The sequence below is a fragment of the Prunus avium genome, chromosome 7, assembly GCF_965620075.1.
Source record: "Prunus avium chromosome 7, drPruAviu1.hap1.1, whole genome shotgun sequence".
NCBI classification, from domain to species: Eukaryota; Viridiplantae; Streptophyta; class Magnoliopsida; order Rosales; family Rosaceae; genus Prunus; species Prunus avium.
In genome coordinates this window covers 4,898,964-4,918,851 of record NC_142290.1, presented here as the reverse complement: position 1 = coordinate 4,918,851, position 19,888 = coordinate 4,898,964, and the positions used below count along the sequence as shown (strand labels likewise).

The following is a 19,888-nucleotide window of genomic DNA, read 5'->3' as shown; positions in this document are numbered from 1 at the left end:
AAAAATCATTCATCAATCCAAAACGAGTTTCAGACCCGCCACAACCACCAACATATTTAACAACAACCATTCAGTAAAACGAGAATTTAACCAAGCATTTAATCTCACCTAAGTTTCAGTCAAGTTTCAAGCCCACTGACAAATTCAAAACCAAACTCAACAAATCTAATAAATAGGATTTGTTCCCAATAACCAAATTGAAGTTCCAAACATATAATTTATTTTGCAGCTGCACCTAGGTGAAACTCCAGGCTACCTACGTACCCCTTAGTAAGGGATCGAGCCACACGTAGTTCTTATATCAGTAATCAGCATCACTCACATGGCACAGTCAAAACTTTTGTAGTCCTTCTCTATCAACCTGTATAAGTGAATTATCCGTCACGATTCACAGTAAACAAAATTATTGTAGCTACCTCTCTTCTATATCCAACTAAAAACAAGCTAATTAAGATGCGATCTATATACTCAAAATATGGTACAATTTCACAATAAAGTCCCACATACGTAAAGAACCATAAGATAGTGTACACCACATACAACTAATCTTCCCGGTGAATATGCCCTTTTCCCGAGGCGCCTGCTTATCTAAACTACGGGAAGGGAGTTTCGAACTCAGGTGCAAAGTGGGGAGTGTATCCACTCTAGCCAACTGGGCTAAGCCCACATCTGCAAGAAGATATTTCAATATAAGAGGTCTAATATAATGTTGAAGTAATGAGACATGGTAATCACTATTATTGAAAACAGAATTATTATAACTTTTAGCTGTACATGAGGTGCATCGTAGTCACATAATGTTTAAATTCTTTTATTGTAATTTTTCAATTCCATAATACTCGGTGCTTCTAAACAACGTATTAAGAAAGTACATAGTGAGGCCACTTGCATTTGGAGGAAGGATCATTACTCTTGTTGTCCCAGTTGTGGTGGCTCTCATTGATGTTGTGGTTGCATTCATCTGTTGAAAAACAACAATTTTATCCCTACATACAAATGAAGTAAAGCAAGCCATGAGAGAAAAACTAAGACACAGAGGAAAAAAAAACAGCTGAATGTGATATGAATGTGATATGATTACGCAACTGAATGTGATATGAAAATGTTATTTTGTAATTTGATTGATTTTTTTTTTTTTGACGAAAAGGAACTTCATTAAGAGGCGAAAGCCACGAACAGAATATAAAAACTAAGTCAGCACACACTCTACCAAAGCAAGCAAGTGGAGAGGCTAGCTTAGTACAAAATATAGATAAGACATTAGTTTGGTGGTCCTGGAAGACCATCCACTTCCAACACTCCCTGAAGAGACGGTGGTGGCCTTTCAGCCCAGCAAATTTGCGCCACCGCTTTGATGCCAATACTAGCCGCTGCGTGAGCCGCTTTGTAATTTGATTGATGAATTCCTAATAGAACAGATTTAATTGACCTTATATGAAAAGGGTTATCAATAGTACCACTTCCATCCACTAGCTCCTACTTGTTTGTGAAAGAGGGGAATTCTGAATCCACCTCAGAAATGCTGACATTGCTCCGGGTCCCGCGGCTAAATCTTGGGTCAAGCTCTTCCAAGTCTCCCTCGTACACCAGACGAGCCGCACACTGCTTCACTATTACTCCATGGCCAACTCTGGCCGTAATTGAAAATGTAATCTGACCAAATATACCTTGCCACCACTCTGTGCCAGAAGGCAATTTAACCTGATCGCTGATACCCTTCCACAACTGAGGAAAGTGACGAGGAAAAAAGAGTACCCAAAGGTGATCAGACACAGCTTGGCCCAACTCTGCATTGAGAACCACAAATGGACGCCTAAGTGCCGTCATCTCCTTTCCATTGATGTCCACTTTGCAAGTAATAATATGTGTATAATTATAATCAAACCTAGGATACTTAAAAGCATGGTCGCAATTAGGTGATCGTTCCTGGATTGCAAAAGCAATGCACACTGCGAATCCCATCCAGTTTTCAGTAAACCAACCTGGGCGTAGCTCTACACTTAATGGATACTCCACACTTTGAGGAATGAACCACTCTTCCTCATTGTATATATATTCAGCAGATTTATGATTGAACCACTCGGGAATTTCATTTCCAGGAACAACAAATTGAAATACATCTTGAGTAATAGGGACTTCCTGCATCATAAAAAAAAAAAAAAAAACGTCAAAACACTTAAGAAGCCAACATATTATTGTGTGTATGAAATAGAGAGCGAGAGAGAGAGAGCCCAACATATTGTTCCAGTAATGTAAATACCAAACTCCTGAAATCGTGCGTCTCCGCAAATTTGAAGCAGTTGATACATTGTATCCGTAACAGCAACTTGCAGTTTTCTGTGGAACCTCTGGTAAATCTTTGTAATGAAATACAGTTTTGAACAACTGCTACTACTCTTTGTGGAACCTCTGGCAATTCTTGAAGCCTCTCGCAATACTCCAAGTTAAGAAATTGAAGTCTAGAAAGCAGAGAGATGACGTTGGGTAGGCTAACAAACTGGTTTCTACTGAGATCTAGGTAGATTAATGAGGACAAGCAGCTAAGGTCATTAGGGACTTCCAAGAGATTGCAATCACTTAGAGTTAGTTGTTTTAAGGAAACCAAACCGGATAGAGAAGGCAGCAACAAAGGCGTGGGAACACGACTTCTTATTAGAAAACGCTGAAAAAGGGAGAGAACTAGCTGAACAAGGGAGAGCAAATTCCAAAATTTAGGTGATGGTCCTTTACATCCACGAAAGTTTAGTACTGTGAGGCTTTTCAACCGAACAATGGAGGAAGGCAGTTCTCTTATGACAGTTCCACTCACATCAAGCTCCTCCAAGCACTCTGCATTGCCCAACTCATTGGGCAACTTGTCTAGCTTTGAGCAGCCAGAAAGATTAAGAACTTTGACAGATTTTAAGCCATACACACTTCTTGGAAGATGCACAAGACTTCTGCAATCCTTCAAGTTTATCTGAGTAATTCTTTCAAGCATTCCAAGGGATGGGTCAACCTTATTCAATCGTATACAACCTTGTAGAATCAGATACTCGAGATTTGGAATGCCTCTAAAGTCCGGGGTGTTGACAAGATTCAAAGAGTGGCTGAGCTTAATGATTTTCAAATTGTATAAAAGCTGTCAAAAGAACACAGCAAAAAAATTAGCTTCAAATTCTATGGAAGGCCGTCAAGTAAGAACACATAAAAAATAAAAAATAAAGCTTCGATGTTTGAAGGTAATAGAAGATAAAGCAGCAATAACATACCTTAACACCCGTCCAAAAAGATTCAATGTGACTATGGCACAAGTTAAGTTCTAGTAGGTTCTTTGGATTGAAATGTGAGGGGAAATATTTTGAAGGATACCCAACCCATTCAAGACTTCGTAAATTATCGGAGAGATATTCAATATCATTAGAGAGGTTCACATTAGCAAGATTGAGAAGTCTCAGTTTCTTCATCCTTGAAAAGCATTTAGCATCCGCGTGCACCACTGGCCCAGTTTTGTCCATGGTAATACTTTCTACTGCGTCTGTTCCCTATCAAACATGCACGGATAAAGAATAGTGAAGCTCATATAACTAACATATGAAAAAAACTGAACTCATTCGTAAAACTAACAGTCCCCTTACTGTATTTTTGCTCAAGATATGCTTGGCCTCTTCATGGCGCCACAACCTGCTGCGATTTCCTGGCTCATCAAGACATTCTCCATTGACTATTTCACGACCCATCTCTTGGAGCAACTGATGCATCCATAAAGTGCCATATGAATTAGTTAACAGAGATTTCTCAATGAGGACATCTATTCCAATACCTGCACAAAAGCCACAACTGTCTAGGATTTCTATAACTCGATCTTCTTTCTCCCCGTTAAAGAAACACGCAATGTCTAGGAAAATTTTCTTCTCCCTGTCATCTAGATCATCGTAACTTATTTGAAGTGTCCCCAAAACTGTGTTACAAAGATCTCTTAGTTTACCCAACGCACTGTTCCAAGCACTTACATGTCTTCCACGCAAAAAACTCCCCAAAACTTTAAGAGCTAGTGGAAGACCATCGGCATAACTCACAACACAGCTAGACAAATCAATATAGTTTTTTTCAGGGTGGTCTTTTCCAAAGGCTTTCCAACTAAAAAGCTTAAGAGCGTCATCATGATTTAGACGTTTGACCTGAAATCTTCTCTTCACTCCATGTTCAATTAACAAATGCTCATTTCTAGTTGTAATAAGAACTCTACTCCCAGAACCAAACCACTCTTGCTTTCCAGCCAAATAATCTAAATGGTCTGAGTCGGTCACATCATCGAGAATGAGAAGAACCTTTTTGTGACGAAGTAATCTTCTAATCATTGTGGATCCTTCTTGAACATCAAATATGTCAATCGTTTTCATCGATATCCTTGAAAGAATTTCTCTTTGTTGGGATATTAGACCACCTTTTTGAACATTATCACTGACATTCTCAAGAAATATGCTGAATTCAAATTCAGGAGAGATTCTCTCGCGAACAACTCTGGCAATAGTTGTTTTACCAATCCCACCCATACCCCATATCCCTATAAATCGAACATCATCGACCCTTGCACCTAACAATAAATCAATTGAGTTCATACTTGAGTCTAATCCAACTGAGTTCTCCACATAAGTAAACGATGTAGGACGTAATCTTTTCCATATCACATCGATTATATCTTTGATGAGCAAGGTTTCGTACCTATAACATATTAACATCAATATCAGTCTTGTTAATTGTGTGGACATAAAGAATCAACATGCAGATGTGTTTTCTCTAGATTTTATACAAATACTCTTGATCATTGAAAAGAAAGGTTATCAGACCATATACAAAAAGGTTTTTATCACAAATGGTTCCTGAGATTTGCCAAATTATCACTTTTAATCCTTTGTATTTTTTTTTTCTTGACATTATTGGTTCTTTATGTTTCAGATCACACATCAATTTGGTGTTGCCATTAATTTCCGTTAAAATTTCTGTTAAATTGATGACGTGACATGTATGTGGTGCTCACATATTCAATGAGATAATGTCATGTGAATCTAAATAAAAAATATTTTAAAAAATAATAATTTCACATTTAAATATTAAAAAATTTGTTTTTTTTAACTGTAAAGTTGCGGAGCCCCTCGTCTCTCTCTCTCTCTGTCCCCTCTCTCTCCCCCGCTGTGTCTCTCTCTCCACCAAAATCCATCTCAATAAAGAAAAATCCCACATACCCCCCTCATCCTCTTCTGAAGTAGTTTGTAATCCAACAAAACACTCCCATTTCCCATCCTCCTCTGTGTCTCTCTGTCTGCCTGAAACCATTGAAACAATCGCAACCCAAATGAGATTTAAATACAAAAATTAAAACCCATCGAAAAACTTTATCTTTTCTTGAAAATTTTGACACTGCTAGAAGCACTCCACAGAGGAAAAAAGGAGAGAGAAGGTGGGGTTGGAAGTAGGTTGCGGGTGGAGATGGGGGCGATCAGGTTGTGGGCAAGAAAAAAACAGAGTTACACGGAGAGCACAGCGAGGAGACAAGGAGAGGAGAGAGAGACAGAGACAGAGAGAGAGAGAGGGGAAGAGGGCTGCAACTTTAAAAAAAAAATATTTAATGTGAAACTATTTAAAAATAATAATTTTATATATTTAGATTCACATGGCATTATCTCATTGGATATGTGGGCACCATATACATATCACATCATCAATTTAATAGTGATTTTGACGGAACATAATCACAATGACCAAATTGATATATGAGGTATAACATAAATCACCAATGATATCATAAAAAACACATAAAAAATCAAAAGTGATATTTTGCAAACCTCAATGACCATTTATAATAAAAACTCTATATAAAAATAATCTTGGCTTAAGGTCGATAAAGCAGCAGGTATATTATTCATTGCACGTGCCCAAATCCAATTATGCAACAGCCAAGTATGCCTAATAACATTATCCAAAATAAGAGCGCAAAAGAAAATCACCAAACTAGTCATACTATTTGCATGTGATCAATTTTAGTTTTAAAAAAATCTTGTTTAAAAAGTTGTTTGGTTAATAATTTCAATTTTATGAGAAACTTAGAAATTGAAAAAAAAAATTTGGTCAAAGGGTGAATTAGATATCATAGAATTAACGTGGAAGTTACAAAGAGTTCATAGTATTTTTGGTTGAAATTTTTGAAGTTAGGATTTTTTTTTTCCTTAATTTTTTATTGGAGGTCCTCAAGCTTGGATGTCCTGAGTTGAATACAAGAGTCGAGGGGTCGGATCCAATTCAGGAGTTCCCAAATATCAAGTATTAGGAGGCAATGCATGTGTAAAATTGGTGAATGAAAAATGGGGACAAAAAAAAAATGAAAAACTAAAAACACTTTCGAGTAAAAAAATAATAATAATAAGGGTACATAATTCTGAAAACTAGATTCACTTTATTGAAACAGAAAATGAAATCTGTTTCCAAACATATTTTCAGTTTTGAAAACTGAAAATTAAATGGGTATCACGCAACCTTTATAGCTAATGAATCTGGCATAAAAAAAAATCCCAAATCCTAACCCTTCACTAATTTCACCCCCGGGGACGGACCAAGGATTTGAATGACATGGGCTAAATTCAAGGGCGAAGTTAGGAATATTTGTAGGAGTAGGCTAAATATTGAAACGAATCCAATGATTGATATATTTTTTTAGACTGTGTTTAATGGATACCTTTTTTTTTGGGGGGTAAATTATAAGCTCTTGTTGTTACCAAAAAAATTATAAGCCCTCTTTTTCCAATATATATATTTTCTTTATCATATTTAGAACTTTTTTTTTATTCTACTGACATTTGAAACAGACAAAAATCTTGGAATTATTGAGAATATTGTTGAAATATTTGGAAGGGATTAAGGGAAACAAAGAAGAAAAAAAAACAGAAGAAAGCTACATACGTACTGGGAAATATTTAGAAGGAATAGAAGTAAAAATAAAATAAAAGCACATATATCATCCCAACACACACATCCTTTTCTTTATTCTATTTCCTCCTCTCCCCTTTTTTATTCTATTTCTCCTCTCTCTCTCTCTCTCTCTCTCTCTCTCTCTCTCTTTCTTTGCGATTGTTTATCATCTCCCCCTCTATTTTTTTATTCTTTTTCCTCTTCTCTCTTTCTCTCTTTATACTTTTTCCTTCTTCTTCTTCTCTTCCTTTTTCTTTCTTTCTTCTTCCTCTCTGCCTAGGCTAGAGTACTAATTTAGTCCCAAAAAAAAGTTCTCTGGGCTATAGCCCAGGTTAACATGCTATTTGGACACTTTTTCTTTTTATGCCAAAGTTAGGAAGGGGAAAGGGGTAAAGGGTAAACTCACACACATATGGTGGCTTGAACCCATAACCATTTGGGAGCACACCAAAGGCTTTGGCCAATCCAACTAACACCTCATTGGCAACTTATTTAGACACTCTAAATATCTTGACCACATTATGTGGCAGCTAATGGTTTTGTGCCATGTCAATTAAAATTGACAAATGTGTTAATATCTTTTATTAATTTTGATCTTTTAAGTATGAAAAATAAATTACTAACATTTTGTTTCTTTCTTATAATAATAATTTCATAAAAAAAAGAGTTAATTATGGTTATACTAATAGTCACGGTGTCAAGTCTTCCAGAAAGGTGGAGTAACTAATGTGCATTTTTTGTTGTCTAAGACATTTTTCATAATTAATATGTACAGTCTCGATCTCTTGGACCACAGGAGTCCAAGAGATTATGGTCACCTACCGTTGGATATTAATCTAATGGTTCAAAAAAGTTTCTTAAAAGGAGTGCAAGAGTAAGTGAACCGTTGAATTTACATCCAACGGTGAGTGACCATAAATCTCTTGGACCCCTGTAGTCCAAGAGAACATGACTATTAATATGTATTTGTAATCTTCGTGTGTTTTATATTTTTAATTTTAATTACTAAAACAAATGAAAAAAAAAAAGAAAAAAAAGAAAGGCAGAGGTGGAGGTAACTACCACATCGTAAGTGGGTTTTGAATTTTGAATTTAGTTTTAATTTCTTTATTTAAATGATAAGTATTTTACCATTTTACCCTTAGAATGTTAAATAGATATAACTTTTAGCAATTTAGTTAATCAAGGGTATATTTTGGATTTTTGAATGTTTTACCATTATTCTATGCTTCTGCCTTTATCTATACTAGCCTCTCCACATGCGCTTCCGCGCCTGGGAGAGGCCTTTTTTTAAATAAATAAATAAATTTATTTTAGAATTAAAGAAGATAATGGGTAGTTGTGTTCCATAAAAAGAGGATTCATTATCTGATTTTTCTTTTAATTTTAAAATTTTTTAATATGAAAAAGTGTGAATTTACCATATTATCCTCATTTAATTAATAATTTCAATTCTTAATGTTTGTATTAACCAAGGGCATTTTCTGGTATTTTGAATGTTTCACCATTCTCTGCCTTTTGCCTTTATATAAAAAAAATTAAAATTAAAAGAAAAATCGGATAATAGATCCTATTTTTATGGAACACAACTTCCCATTATCTTTTTTAATTCTAAAATAAATTTTAAAAATTTTAAAAAAAGCCTCTCGCATGCACGGGAGTGCATGCGGAGAGGCTAGTATATACTAAGCCCCTTTGTGTATGTTTTTAAATTATTTTATTTTATTTTAGAATTAAAAAATATAATGGGTAGTTGTGTTCCATAAAAATAGGACTCATTATCTGATTTGGTTTATAATTTTAAAATTTTAAAAATAGGATCCATATTATCCTTATTTTATTAATAATTTCAATTTTTAATGAATAAACGTAAAGCATTTTTTGATATTTTGAATGTTTCACCATTATCTGCCTTTTGCTTTATATATATATATATATATATATATATATATAACACACGGCTACTCTTTTTAAACTTTTTAAGAAACTTTCCTTGGGAAAATAATAAAAGTGAATGTATACCAGTCCTTAGCCTTCCACCCAGTGAAATCTGCCACTTTCGCCAACGCATCTCTCCACTCTTGCACCTTCGTCTTGTCATCCGAACTAAATCTTTCTTCCAGTTGTGTAAAGGCTTTCTCAAAACACCCTGTTTGTTTTCGTACATGAGATGGATCAACATAATAGAAAATTGGTAGCACTGCTTCTCTTGCTTGCATGAATTTAAGAATGTGTAGAAGTTCATCCAAGCACCATGTTGAGGATGCATAATTTTGTGAGAGGACAATAAGCGCAAACCTTGATCCTTCAATTGCAGCAATCAGTTCTTGAGAAATAGCTTTTCCCTTCGAAATTTTAGGCTCATCCCTAAAAGTTATGATTCCTTGAGCTCTCAATGTTTCATATAAGTGGTCTGTAAAGCCCTTCCGAGTGTCATCACCTCTAAAACTGAGAAAAACATCATATTTCCATTGAGGTGTTGTAGATGGAGAAGATGTAGATATTCTTTGTGTGTACATATCGCCACTTGAACGAACTTAATTACTTAGCTGTGGCAATTTCCTGAAGATTGTGATCAAATCGACTGAGAGTAATCCCAAAAGTTTTGATCATTCAACAAGTCCTTTTTTTTACTGCAGAAAATATTAGAAATGTTAAAATTAATGCGCACTTGTATCTTAAATAATATAGAATAATATAGAATAATGGAGAATGAGCAAACTGACTTAGCAAAGTTAGTGAATCCAAAATATCATGACGTCAAAATATGCTTTAGTTGAAGCCATTTATAAGATTGGAATTCCAATCCATGACATCAAAATTAATAAGATAAAATACCTTTATTACCCTTTTAACTTAAAATTGGAATTCTAATCCATTTATCTGGAGTTGAAGCCAGAGCAGAGCTCATTTCACAAGCTCCATTCTCTCATCTTCATCTTCAACCCCAATTTTTAGTTTTTGTTCTTCCATTTCTTGTTTTGAAATCATCTTTCTAGTTGGACTTTTTGGATTGTGCAGATGTCTATGTATCCTCTCCATTGTTGGCTCTAACACTTTTTCAAGGGACCAAGCCTCAACTCGCCAAATCGTATCACCTCGATCTCGATCTTGATCTCTCCAAGTTTGTTCTCCTATACTTTCTTCTCCATCTTTTTTTTTTTTTTTTGCTTGTAGATTTGTGGACGAATGTATGAGATTGAGATTATGGTGGAATTGTACAGTGATATCAAAGGAACCTCGATCTCGACAAGTCATCTCGGCAGAAACAACAGCCGAGGACCTCGCTGGTTGTTCCAGAGTATTGCACAACGACAGCAACTCATCGTCTTCAGTTGTGGAGGAAGACAGGGATTTCGCCGCGTAGTCATCGTTTGGTTTGGACTTGGGATTTTTGATCTTTTGCTTCAATATGTGTTTCTCTTCGGATTTTAGTTGATTTGAGGAATGTATTTTAAGCTTTGATGATCAATTTATCTTTTGTTACTATTTAAGTTATGGATCTCATTTTTGTTTAACAATTTATTTCTATGACAGAGTATTAACAAGATAGTTCTATGAGAGAGTATTAACAATGTACATCTATGACAGAGTATTAACAATGTACTTCTATGACATAGTAGTATTAACTATATAGTTCTATGACAGAGTATTAACAATGTACTTCTATGACAGACTATTAACAATGTAGTTCTATGAAGAGCCCTTGCTTGGTTTTCGTGAAATTTTTCAAAATAAATTGTTTGGGTTTTTTTAAAATAAATTTGGGCTGAACTTGCTTTGGGTTTTTATTTTTATTTTTTTGTGTTGGGTATTGTTTAAGTTAATCAGTGGCAGTCATGTAATTTATAGGAACTTGAACGCCCATTTCTTATGTAGTAAGAGTAATGCTATTTAGACACACAAGATTGACCACATTTGCTGACAACCTTATGTGGCAGCTGATGTGGTCATGCCATGTCAATTAATGAATATTGCCATGTAGATTTTATTTTTATTTATTTCCTTTTTTAATAATTATTAAAAACAGAAATTAAAAGTGAAATAAAAAAAATTAAAAACCCTAAGCGTTCCTAGACTCTTCGTCTCCAACGCTCCCTTCTTCCTCCATCAAATCTACTAACCCTCATCCTCCATTGTTGCTGAGATTTGAAATAAAAAAATAAAAAAACCTTAACGTCTATAGCCTCACGTCGTTCTCTACTCTGCCTCTCTCATGCCCTCCCTTCCTCCTCCAAATCTATCCATCCTCATCCTCCATTGTTGTTGCTGAGAGTTGGAGTTTTTTAATAAAAAAAGAAATTAGCATCCCTGGGCTACTGCCAGTAAGAACAATTTGGGTGGGTTGAAGAATGGAGAGGTTTACTTGTCAATTAATCTCCAAAAGCCTGTCTCACAAAGAGGTTGAAGGTTGAGGTACATACTCAATTTTCAGTGTAGTTAATTCCATTCATAGTTGAACAATAATGCAAAGTGGGAATGGGTCGATTTGATGGAGGAAGGGAGTGAAGGAGAAGAAACATAGAGATGCATGGTTTTTTAATTTCTTTTTTATTGAGAAAACTCCAAATCTCAGCAACAATGGAGGAAAGGGATGGGTGGATTTGATGGAGGAAGAAGGGAAGTGGAGACAAGTCCAGAGACGTTTTTTTAAATTTAATTTATTTAATTTCACTTTTACTTTTGTTTTTAATAACTATTAAAAAGAGAAAATAAATAAAAATAAAATCTACATGGAAATATTCATTAATTGACATGGCATGACCACATCAGCTGCCACATAAGATTGTCAGCAAATGTGGTCAATCTTGTGTGTCTCTTTGGGTATAATAGTGAAGCTCCCTAATATTAATTTACATTTAAGATACTGGTGTATCCTATAGCCTAATAATAATATTAGGGCTCATTTGGTACAAGGGATTAGCTTGGACTGGATTGGCCAAACTTTAATCCCATGTTTGTTTCCCATGGTTCTAATCTTAAATGGGATTAACTAATACTGGGCCCACTAAAAACACCTCCTTAGGTGTTCTTAGCTAAGCCCGTGTGGAAAGGGCGGACAAATTGTCCCGAGCCCTTCGCTAGCGACATCGCATCGCAGTGCCCCTCTCCCTCAACAACCAACCACAACCAACAACCAAGAGCCAGCAGACCCACCCGCCACCACTGCTTTCTCTCTCCTCCAGCCACAACACAGATTCACCATATCCACCATGGCCACTGCATCATCGTCCCAAGCCATAACCAGTTCAAATTTCAAAGAAAAAAAACACCACACAAACCCACTACATCAATGCCCAATCTTCCCCCAACCCAGCAACATTGATGTTCCCCTCTCCCTTAACTCCTCTTCTCTACCACTCTCTGCAAATCCAAAAAAAAAAAAAAAAATTACATAACAAAAAAGAACATAAATGGTTTCAATTTTGGCTAAGAAAAGAAAGAAACATGAGTTCTTTGCTTGCTTGGCTTGGGTTCTTGCTTGGCTTGTGAGATGATGCCGAATTGGCTTGGGTTCTTTGATTGTTTTTTGTCTGAAAATTTTCGAAGAGAAAAAGAGGAAAATGGGAAGACATAAAGAAGAGGAAGAAGAGAAAATTTTCGAAAACAAAATAAAGAGAAAAGTAGACAGAAGAAAAAGAGAGAAGATAGAGAAGAAGAAGATGAAATAGATGCAGGGAGGAAGAAGAAGAAAGAGAATCGGAGAGAAAGATGAGGAAAAAGAGGAAAGAGAGAGAAGAAAAGTCAAACAAATATTTTTAAAACTTACTTTTTATAAAAAAAAAATTTATAAAAAAAGTTAGTCCTAGTCCAATCAAACATATACCAAACGCAGTACAAGTGTTATCCAACTTATGACAGGCTAAGCCAATCCAAGACAGTCCTAATATTTAGTTTAGTCCATGACAGTCCGCCGTACCAAACGAGCCCTTAGTTTAATAAAATTAATATTGACATTTTACTTTTGAGACAGACTTACAAAAGAAAAAGTGGCCCCATATAATATGTTAGTTTTCCTATTCCTATTTAATATTGGTTTTCTTATTCCTATTTAATATTAATTTTAAAATTATATTTTTTTCTTCTTTAATGATAATTAGTAATTTAATGATCACAAGATTTTGATTATAGAATTGGACCTTTTTTTATAATTTCTCGTTGGGAACTTTATTTTAGGAGGTCCTCTTGTTGTTCAGGCATAGGGCCCCTAAAATTTCAGAGCTGCAGCTGTATATAGGCTTGTTGCCTTGACAAATATGTAAGCTGAAAACTACCAGCTGTCCTATATCCCATCTTCCTCTTCTGAGCTTCTGGCTGTGCTGCAACCCTTCGGGATGGCTTCTTTGCCACCTCTCATGTGGCCTCTCCTTCACCCTCTGGTGTGGCTTTTACTTTCCTTTTATGTCGTTTATTTTGGTGTGCTTTTTATATTTTGTTTTTCTTGCTGTTGGCCCAGATCTCCTCAATCTCTTCTCTCCCACTCCTCTACAACTATTTCACCTATCTCTCCCTCTTCTCCTCTCATCCACCCACTCCCCTTCAGCCCATTTCTCTTTCCCTCCCACGAACTCTTTAACCATAAACCCCTTCCTTTTCCCTAGCATTTGCTTGGTTGTCTCCTGGTTTGTTGCTGCTGTTCATCTCTTACAACCCATCCTCATATCTAAGCTTTTGCTCTGGAGGAGTGGGCTTTGTAGTTTAATGGTCAATTTAGACCAATCCATGGATCATTTGAGCTTGATGCATGGTGGTGGCTTGCTTCCCCGAATCCACACTCTTCAGATCTCCTTCGTCGGTTCTAATGGACCTTCCTCTACTGGCGGCGACGGCAGATCGAGTTGCAGCGGCGGCTGCTTAGTTCTTGGGTGTGATTTTAGGGTTTGTGTGTTTCTTAGGGTTTTTTTGTTGTGTTGAGCCTAAATTATGTGTATTATGGTTAGTTGTGCTTTTGTTTTATTGTTCTGTTTGTTGTGTTGGAATTGTTTGTAACTTTCTGAAGATAATGAAATCTTCATTCTTTCGAACAAAAAAACAAAATTAAATATAGGGATGACAATTAAGAATGTTTATAAAACAAAACCCTAACAATCTAGGCATAGCAGGAGATATGAAAAATGGCTCACTTGACATGCATGTATGTAAAAATAGGGCCACAGAGATTACCTAATTTTACGTAGCAGAGATTAGACCGGTCGAAGGATGACTTCTGAGAAAACTGGGTTGAAAAGCCCCTAGCTATCTACCTTATCCCCAGATTCAGCGAGGCTCCTAATTTTTCAGAGGTTTTTTTAATGCTTTTTATATGCTCCTAATTGTCTGTTTTCTGGGAAAGTGAGGAAAATGGGTCCAGCGGCCATATATATTGGATTCCTTTCAATCATGGAAAATAAATATCTCATGTCAATTCGCGTTTATGGTCCAGGTCCAAGTCTATGACAATTACTTTGTTGCTTTGTCAAAACATTCACACCTAACGTGTAGTTTGGGGATTCTTTCTCCAATCTTTCTCAAACAATTGTTTATAACCAAAATCAGTGAATTTTTTAACAAATAAAAAAATTACATATTAACACACTATACAATATGGTGATTTGTTTTAAGTCTTGGTGACGAAGTTATTTACTTATTAAATACTTATTAACTGATTACAAATACACAGAGAGACAAATCAGAAGAAAAAAAACGAGAAGAAGAAAAAAGAAAAATATGCTACAGACTTTTCAACTAACCAACCCAATAACATATCAGACTTCTTAGTTGCAAAAGAAAATGTAGCATATTTTGTCCTTTTTTCTTCTTCTCGTTATTTGTCAAAGACTTCTTAATACTAACCAACCAAAACAGCAGGACTTTTATAGTAACTTTCACTTCACGAAGTAGGTGAAGATTGAAGGGCTGGGCCTTGGGGAAACGTTCTATGCAAGACAAAGCCCTTGCCGATAATAGGTTGATAGAATTATCTATTGCATTCAGGGGCGGTCCTACGCCAAGGGCAGAGTAGGCTACCACCTACTCCAATTTTTCCCAAATAAATAATTACCCATATACAATCATGTGGGGCCCACTTTAGAAGTACACTGCCGCCTACTCTATTATTAAGATATATAATTTATACCCCACTTCAAAAGTACAATTATGTGCGCGAGTGGGGATTAGTCGAGGTGCGTGCAAGTTGGTCCGGACACCTCATCGTAATTACCAAAAAAAAAAAAAAAAAAGTACAATCATGTAGCTCCTAGACTAAGGCTTAGGGCTCGTTTGGGAGTGCTTTTGGAGCAACAAAAAGCGCTTCTAAATGGGTGAAAGCGCTTCTGTCTTTTAAAAATGACGTTTGGCAAAAATTGCAAAAGCGCTTTGGGTGAGATCCAAAAGCACTTGGAGTGGTTTTGGAAGAAGCACTTGAGAGGTGCTTCTTCTTAAAAGCGCTGCAGGACAAAAACACGGGAAGCACTTGGCTCCTTTTAATGAAACTTTTAAAATGCCAAAAATACCCATATTTAATTTTTTTAAATGCCCAAATACCCTTTTTATTTTTTTATTTTTTTTACAAAGAGCTGTTTATGTGCATCGCTTGGCAGCCATGGATGATCGTTTTGTAAATTCACTCGTTTGGCTCCCTACTTCAAGTCTCTGTTGTGACCAGAGTTGCTGTGCAATCTGGAATCAGTTTTTGACTGAATATAACGTACTATTACATATACAACTTCTTGTCTTTTCCTTCATCTTTAACATTTTGATTGATTTTGTAAATTTTTAGAGTTTGGATGAAGATGAAAAACTATTGAGCAGAGGTTGCAAATTATGATCTGAATTCACCAATAATCTTTACAATAGCAATTTCCATCTACAAACCGATGAAATTTGTAATTATCCCTGATAACAATTTCTCTGTTGTAGGCCTGAGATATTAGTTTCATGGCTGAATGACAATCTCTACAAATCTGCAGATTATTAACTACAAGGATAGGAGTTCTTGGGGGGTTGTTTAAAAGACCAAAAGCGACAGCCAATCTTTCACTATGATGAGATGATGTTTCTACTAGGTCCTGTTTTTGCAATCTACCCTTTATCTCATCCAACATAGCATAAATTTCAGCAGATTGAGGGTTTGAGAAATTCCAAGCTGTAAATTCATGCACAGCTCCATTTTATTCTATTATACTACATCCTGGTTGCTTCCTCACTCCTAGTTCATGCAACTTCTTTCTTGCCCAGCTCACATCATCCCACCTACCCACTTTTGCATATATATTTGAAATAAGAGCATAAGCAGCATCATTTAGAGGGTCTATCTTTATGAGCTGTTGAAATACTTTTTCTGCTAATTCTAGATTCTGATGGCTTCCACATTCTCTCAACAAGGAACTCCATATAGAGATATCTGGTTTGATAGGCATGCTTTCAATAAACCTCACTGCCTGGTCTAAGTGTCCGGCTCGACCTAGGAGATCAACCATACACCCATAGTGTTGGATCTTAGGAACAATACTGTAGACACTACCATATAGAGATATCTGGTTTTTATTTCCTATGTTTATTATAATATTTTGGGATTCTTTAAATTTTTTTAAAGTATTTTTAAAAGCGCTTTTACTGTGTCAACCAAACACTCAACAAAATATCAAAAGCGTTTTTATGTAGTGTAAAAACGTTTTTAAATGTGACATCCAAACGAAAAACTGTTTTTTTGTAGAAGCGCTTATGTCATAAGCGCTACTAGCATAAGCTCTACTGGCATAAACGCTTCAGGAAGAAGCACTCCCAAACGAGCCCTTAGTTTGGTATTGCTGTGCTTTTAAAAAAAACTGCTTCTGCTGTGCTGTGAAAATAAACAGCTATGAAGTGAAGCAGCAAAGTGTTTGGTAATCTATATTTGTAAAAGTGCTGTGAGTATAAAAAGCAGTCTTATAATGTTTGGTAAACTTTTTTATAGAAGTGCTGTGAGAGTGTATAATGACAATAAAGGGCACCATGATGAATTTTTTTTAAAAACCTAAAATTATCATAAGAAATAAAAAATGTATACTTTTTTCTCCCTTTTGTTTCCTCCTTTCTTCTTCCTTTCCAGGCCCCATTCCCTTTTTTTTTCTTTCTCCTTCGTCTGCTTTCTCTTTTCTTCTTCCTTCAGGGGCCCCAATTTTTTTTTTCCTCTCCCTCTTCTCTCCTTCCTCCTTTCTTCTTCCTCTGTTTTTTTCTTTCGTCATCTTCCTCATCCAAAATCTTCAAGACAAAACTTGTTTTTGTTGTGATTTCATACAAATTCTTGTTATAAAGACACCCGTCCCAGTTTTTTTCTTTTCTTCCTCTTTTCCTCTTCCTTCCCAGGCCCCCCATCTCTCAACCTTTTTACCTTTCCTCTTCTCCTCCTTTCTCTTTTCTTCTTCCTTCCAAGACTTCTTCCCTTCCCATGTTTTTTTTTTATTTCTTCCTCTTTACTTCTACCTTCCCAGCAACCCCCGCCCTCTTTTTTTTTAATTTTATAAATTTCTTCGTCTTTTCTTCTACATGCCCACCTCTTGGGGATTTGATTTTCTTTTGCTGAATGAGATAATTGGTTGGTAATCTGGGTGTTGAATTTTTTGTTGCCGTAGAGATAATTGGTTGGTAATCTGGGTGCTGAAGGAGATCTTCTAGGTTTGTAAAATAGGAAGCTGGGTTGGTGGGGTTTTGGGTTGAGTTGGTAGCTTTGAGGGATTGAGGAAGGGAAAAAGTTGCAGAGAGAGGATGATATTCTGGGTCTGTAAAATAGGGAGGTGGGTTGGTGAGGTTTTGGGTTGAGATGGTAGCTTTGACGGATTGAGGAAGGGGAGCAAGTTGCAGAGAGAGGAGAGGATGAGGCGAGCAATCCAGAAAATAAAAAAGGAACGACACTTGGGAGGTTCGAACTCGGGATGATGAGGATATAACATGTAATTGTGTGAAACAAATAAGGGCAATATGGGCAATTTGAAATTTTCATTTAAACCTCCACATGCTTCTCCTCGCAGCAGTTTTCAGAAGCAGCTCCCCACCTGCTTCTGTTTTTCAGCTTTGAATGACAGCAACTTATTAAATAAGCAGCTTATTTTTGTTTTACCAAACACCCAAATCTCCAAAACTTTTTTTTTAAGCTGCTTATTTTTTAAGTTAAGCAATACCAAACTAAGCCTAAACAAGTGGGAATGTAAACATAAAGAGAAGAAAAACATCCCCCCAAGGTTTGTACCTATTATTATTATGCATGACCTTTTGACATAAATTGTTAAAAATTTATCCTTTTTTTTCTCTTTTCTTGGCACAGACACGTATCACACTTTTTTACTGCTTGTGAGTTTTTCTCTCAAACTCCATATCAAATTTAATTAGTTTAATTTATTTAATTACAGTTTGTTAATCTTTCTCTTGTTTTCTCTCTACCTATGTTTTTTTTAGTTTGTGAAATTTTGATTTCTTCTTTCTATTGATTTTATTGGGCTTTTAGAGATATTTGCTTATCGCTATTCAACTCTAAGTATGTACTTGTCTATTCCTTATAAATTTTCTTGCTTAGTATGTAATTGTATGTCCCTTTGTTGCAATTGTGAACTTGTGAACTTGTGTTGGTGATTTTTAATTTTATTTTATAATTTCAAAATATGAAAACTAGTCGAGGACAATTATGATTGTAATGAATAGATAATATGATTTTTTTTTGGGTTTTTGTATGTCTTGTGAGAGTTTGAATTTTTATTGTTTATATGTTGCGAGAAGCTCCCATACATATGAAAACTTTGTTTCGTATAGAGATGTATATTTGAGGGTAAGGCTTAGTATGTCACTCATGTCTAGTTAGGTGTATATGTTTATGTGTATTAATGAAATTCACTCGTACCGTCGAGTTTTTAGCATAAGCTTCGCCTACTTGACTTTTGAATCCTGGATCCGCCACTGATTGCATTAGCCATCCATCCAAAGTGTAAATTAATATTAGTAAGAAACCTTGTTAGGTCGAGCTACTACAAATATAGAAACATAGCTAGGTTATGCTAAAACAAAACATAGGACCAAGGGACTTGTAAGTCAAGTTATTAAGAGCAGATAGATACCTCTTTACCTAAGGTCTGTGTTTAAATTTCCCTTTTCCTAATATTACTTGCATAAAAAAAAAAAGCTTATTTACTGTAATGCCCCTTGAAACTATGGTCAATTCTCACTTTACCCTCTAAAAGTTAAAATGACCCAAAATGCCCCCTTGACCAAGGTTTGGTGGTTCACTTTGCTCCCAACCGTTAACTCTGTTAAACGTTCTGTTAAAAAATGATGACATTACATAAATAGGACCCACCCTTTTGATGAAATGTATGCCATGTAAGTGCCACATGTGAAAAACCAATAAAATATTTAGTTCCCTCTTCTCTCTCCCTCTTTCTCTCTCTATATCCGACACCCGCCCCCACCAACCCACTTGGGGGCAGCCATCATAGCCCCACCCCTCCCTGCCCAAACAGCCACCCACCCACGACACAGCCCAGCCCCCACCCCTCTCTCTTTTCTTCCTCCGGTGATTTCCAAATCCCTAAATCTAAATATGTATATCCATGACAGACAGAGCACCCAAAATACATGCCCCCGTCACTTGTCTTTCTCCCTCTCATGAATTCAATTCTTATTTCCAAAACCCACTACCTTCCAAAATCAAACAAACCAAATCAAAAATCCCAAAACCCACTACCTTTAAAATCCTAAAATTGACCCATTAATTCTGCACCCACATTCATAACACACCCAATGATGCAATAACCACCCATCATCTTAGAAAACCCATAAAGCCACCATGTTGTTCTTCATCCCCAAACCCAAACTCGTATTTCTCTTTATCTCTCTTTGTCTCTCTAAGTCTGATGAGAAAAAAAAAAAATTCATATGGTGTAGGACATTATTTTAGTATTTGGAGACTCTTGGTTCCCAAATCAAATAAAACACA

The 19,888-nt window shown here is 35.9% G+C and overlaps 1 protein-coding gene across 2 annotated transcripts; it reads right to left on the bottom strand.

The window, feature by feature from the left end:
* Positions 1–234: 234 nt before the first annotated feature.
* On the bottom strand, positions 235–14,258 carry LOC110750947 (TMV resistance protein N). 2 transcript variants are annotated; one of them, XM_088255836.1, is made up of 9 exons: positions 14,110–14,258; positions 8,968–9,578; positions 3,618–4,704; positions 3,252–3,524; positions 2,237–3,121; positions 1,458–2,139; positions 890–986; positions 541–669; positions 235–361 (listed from the first exon to the last, which is right to left on the bottom strand). In XM_088255836.1, exons 2-6 carry the CDS (start codon positions 9,462–9,464, stop codon positions 1,477–1,479), a joined length of 3,405 nt encoding a protein of 1,134 aa, XP_088111962.1. In that variant the 5' UTR covers positions 9,465–9,578; positions 14,110–14,258; the 3' UTR covers positions 235–361; positions 541–669; positions 890–986; positions 1,458–1,476. The 2 variants fall into 2 exon arrangements, with proteins under 2 accessions (XP_088111962.1, XP_021807027.2); XM_021951335.2 differs by having other exon boundaries at positions 911–2,139.
* Between the last annotated feature and the right edge of the window lie 5,630 nt (positions 14,259–19,888).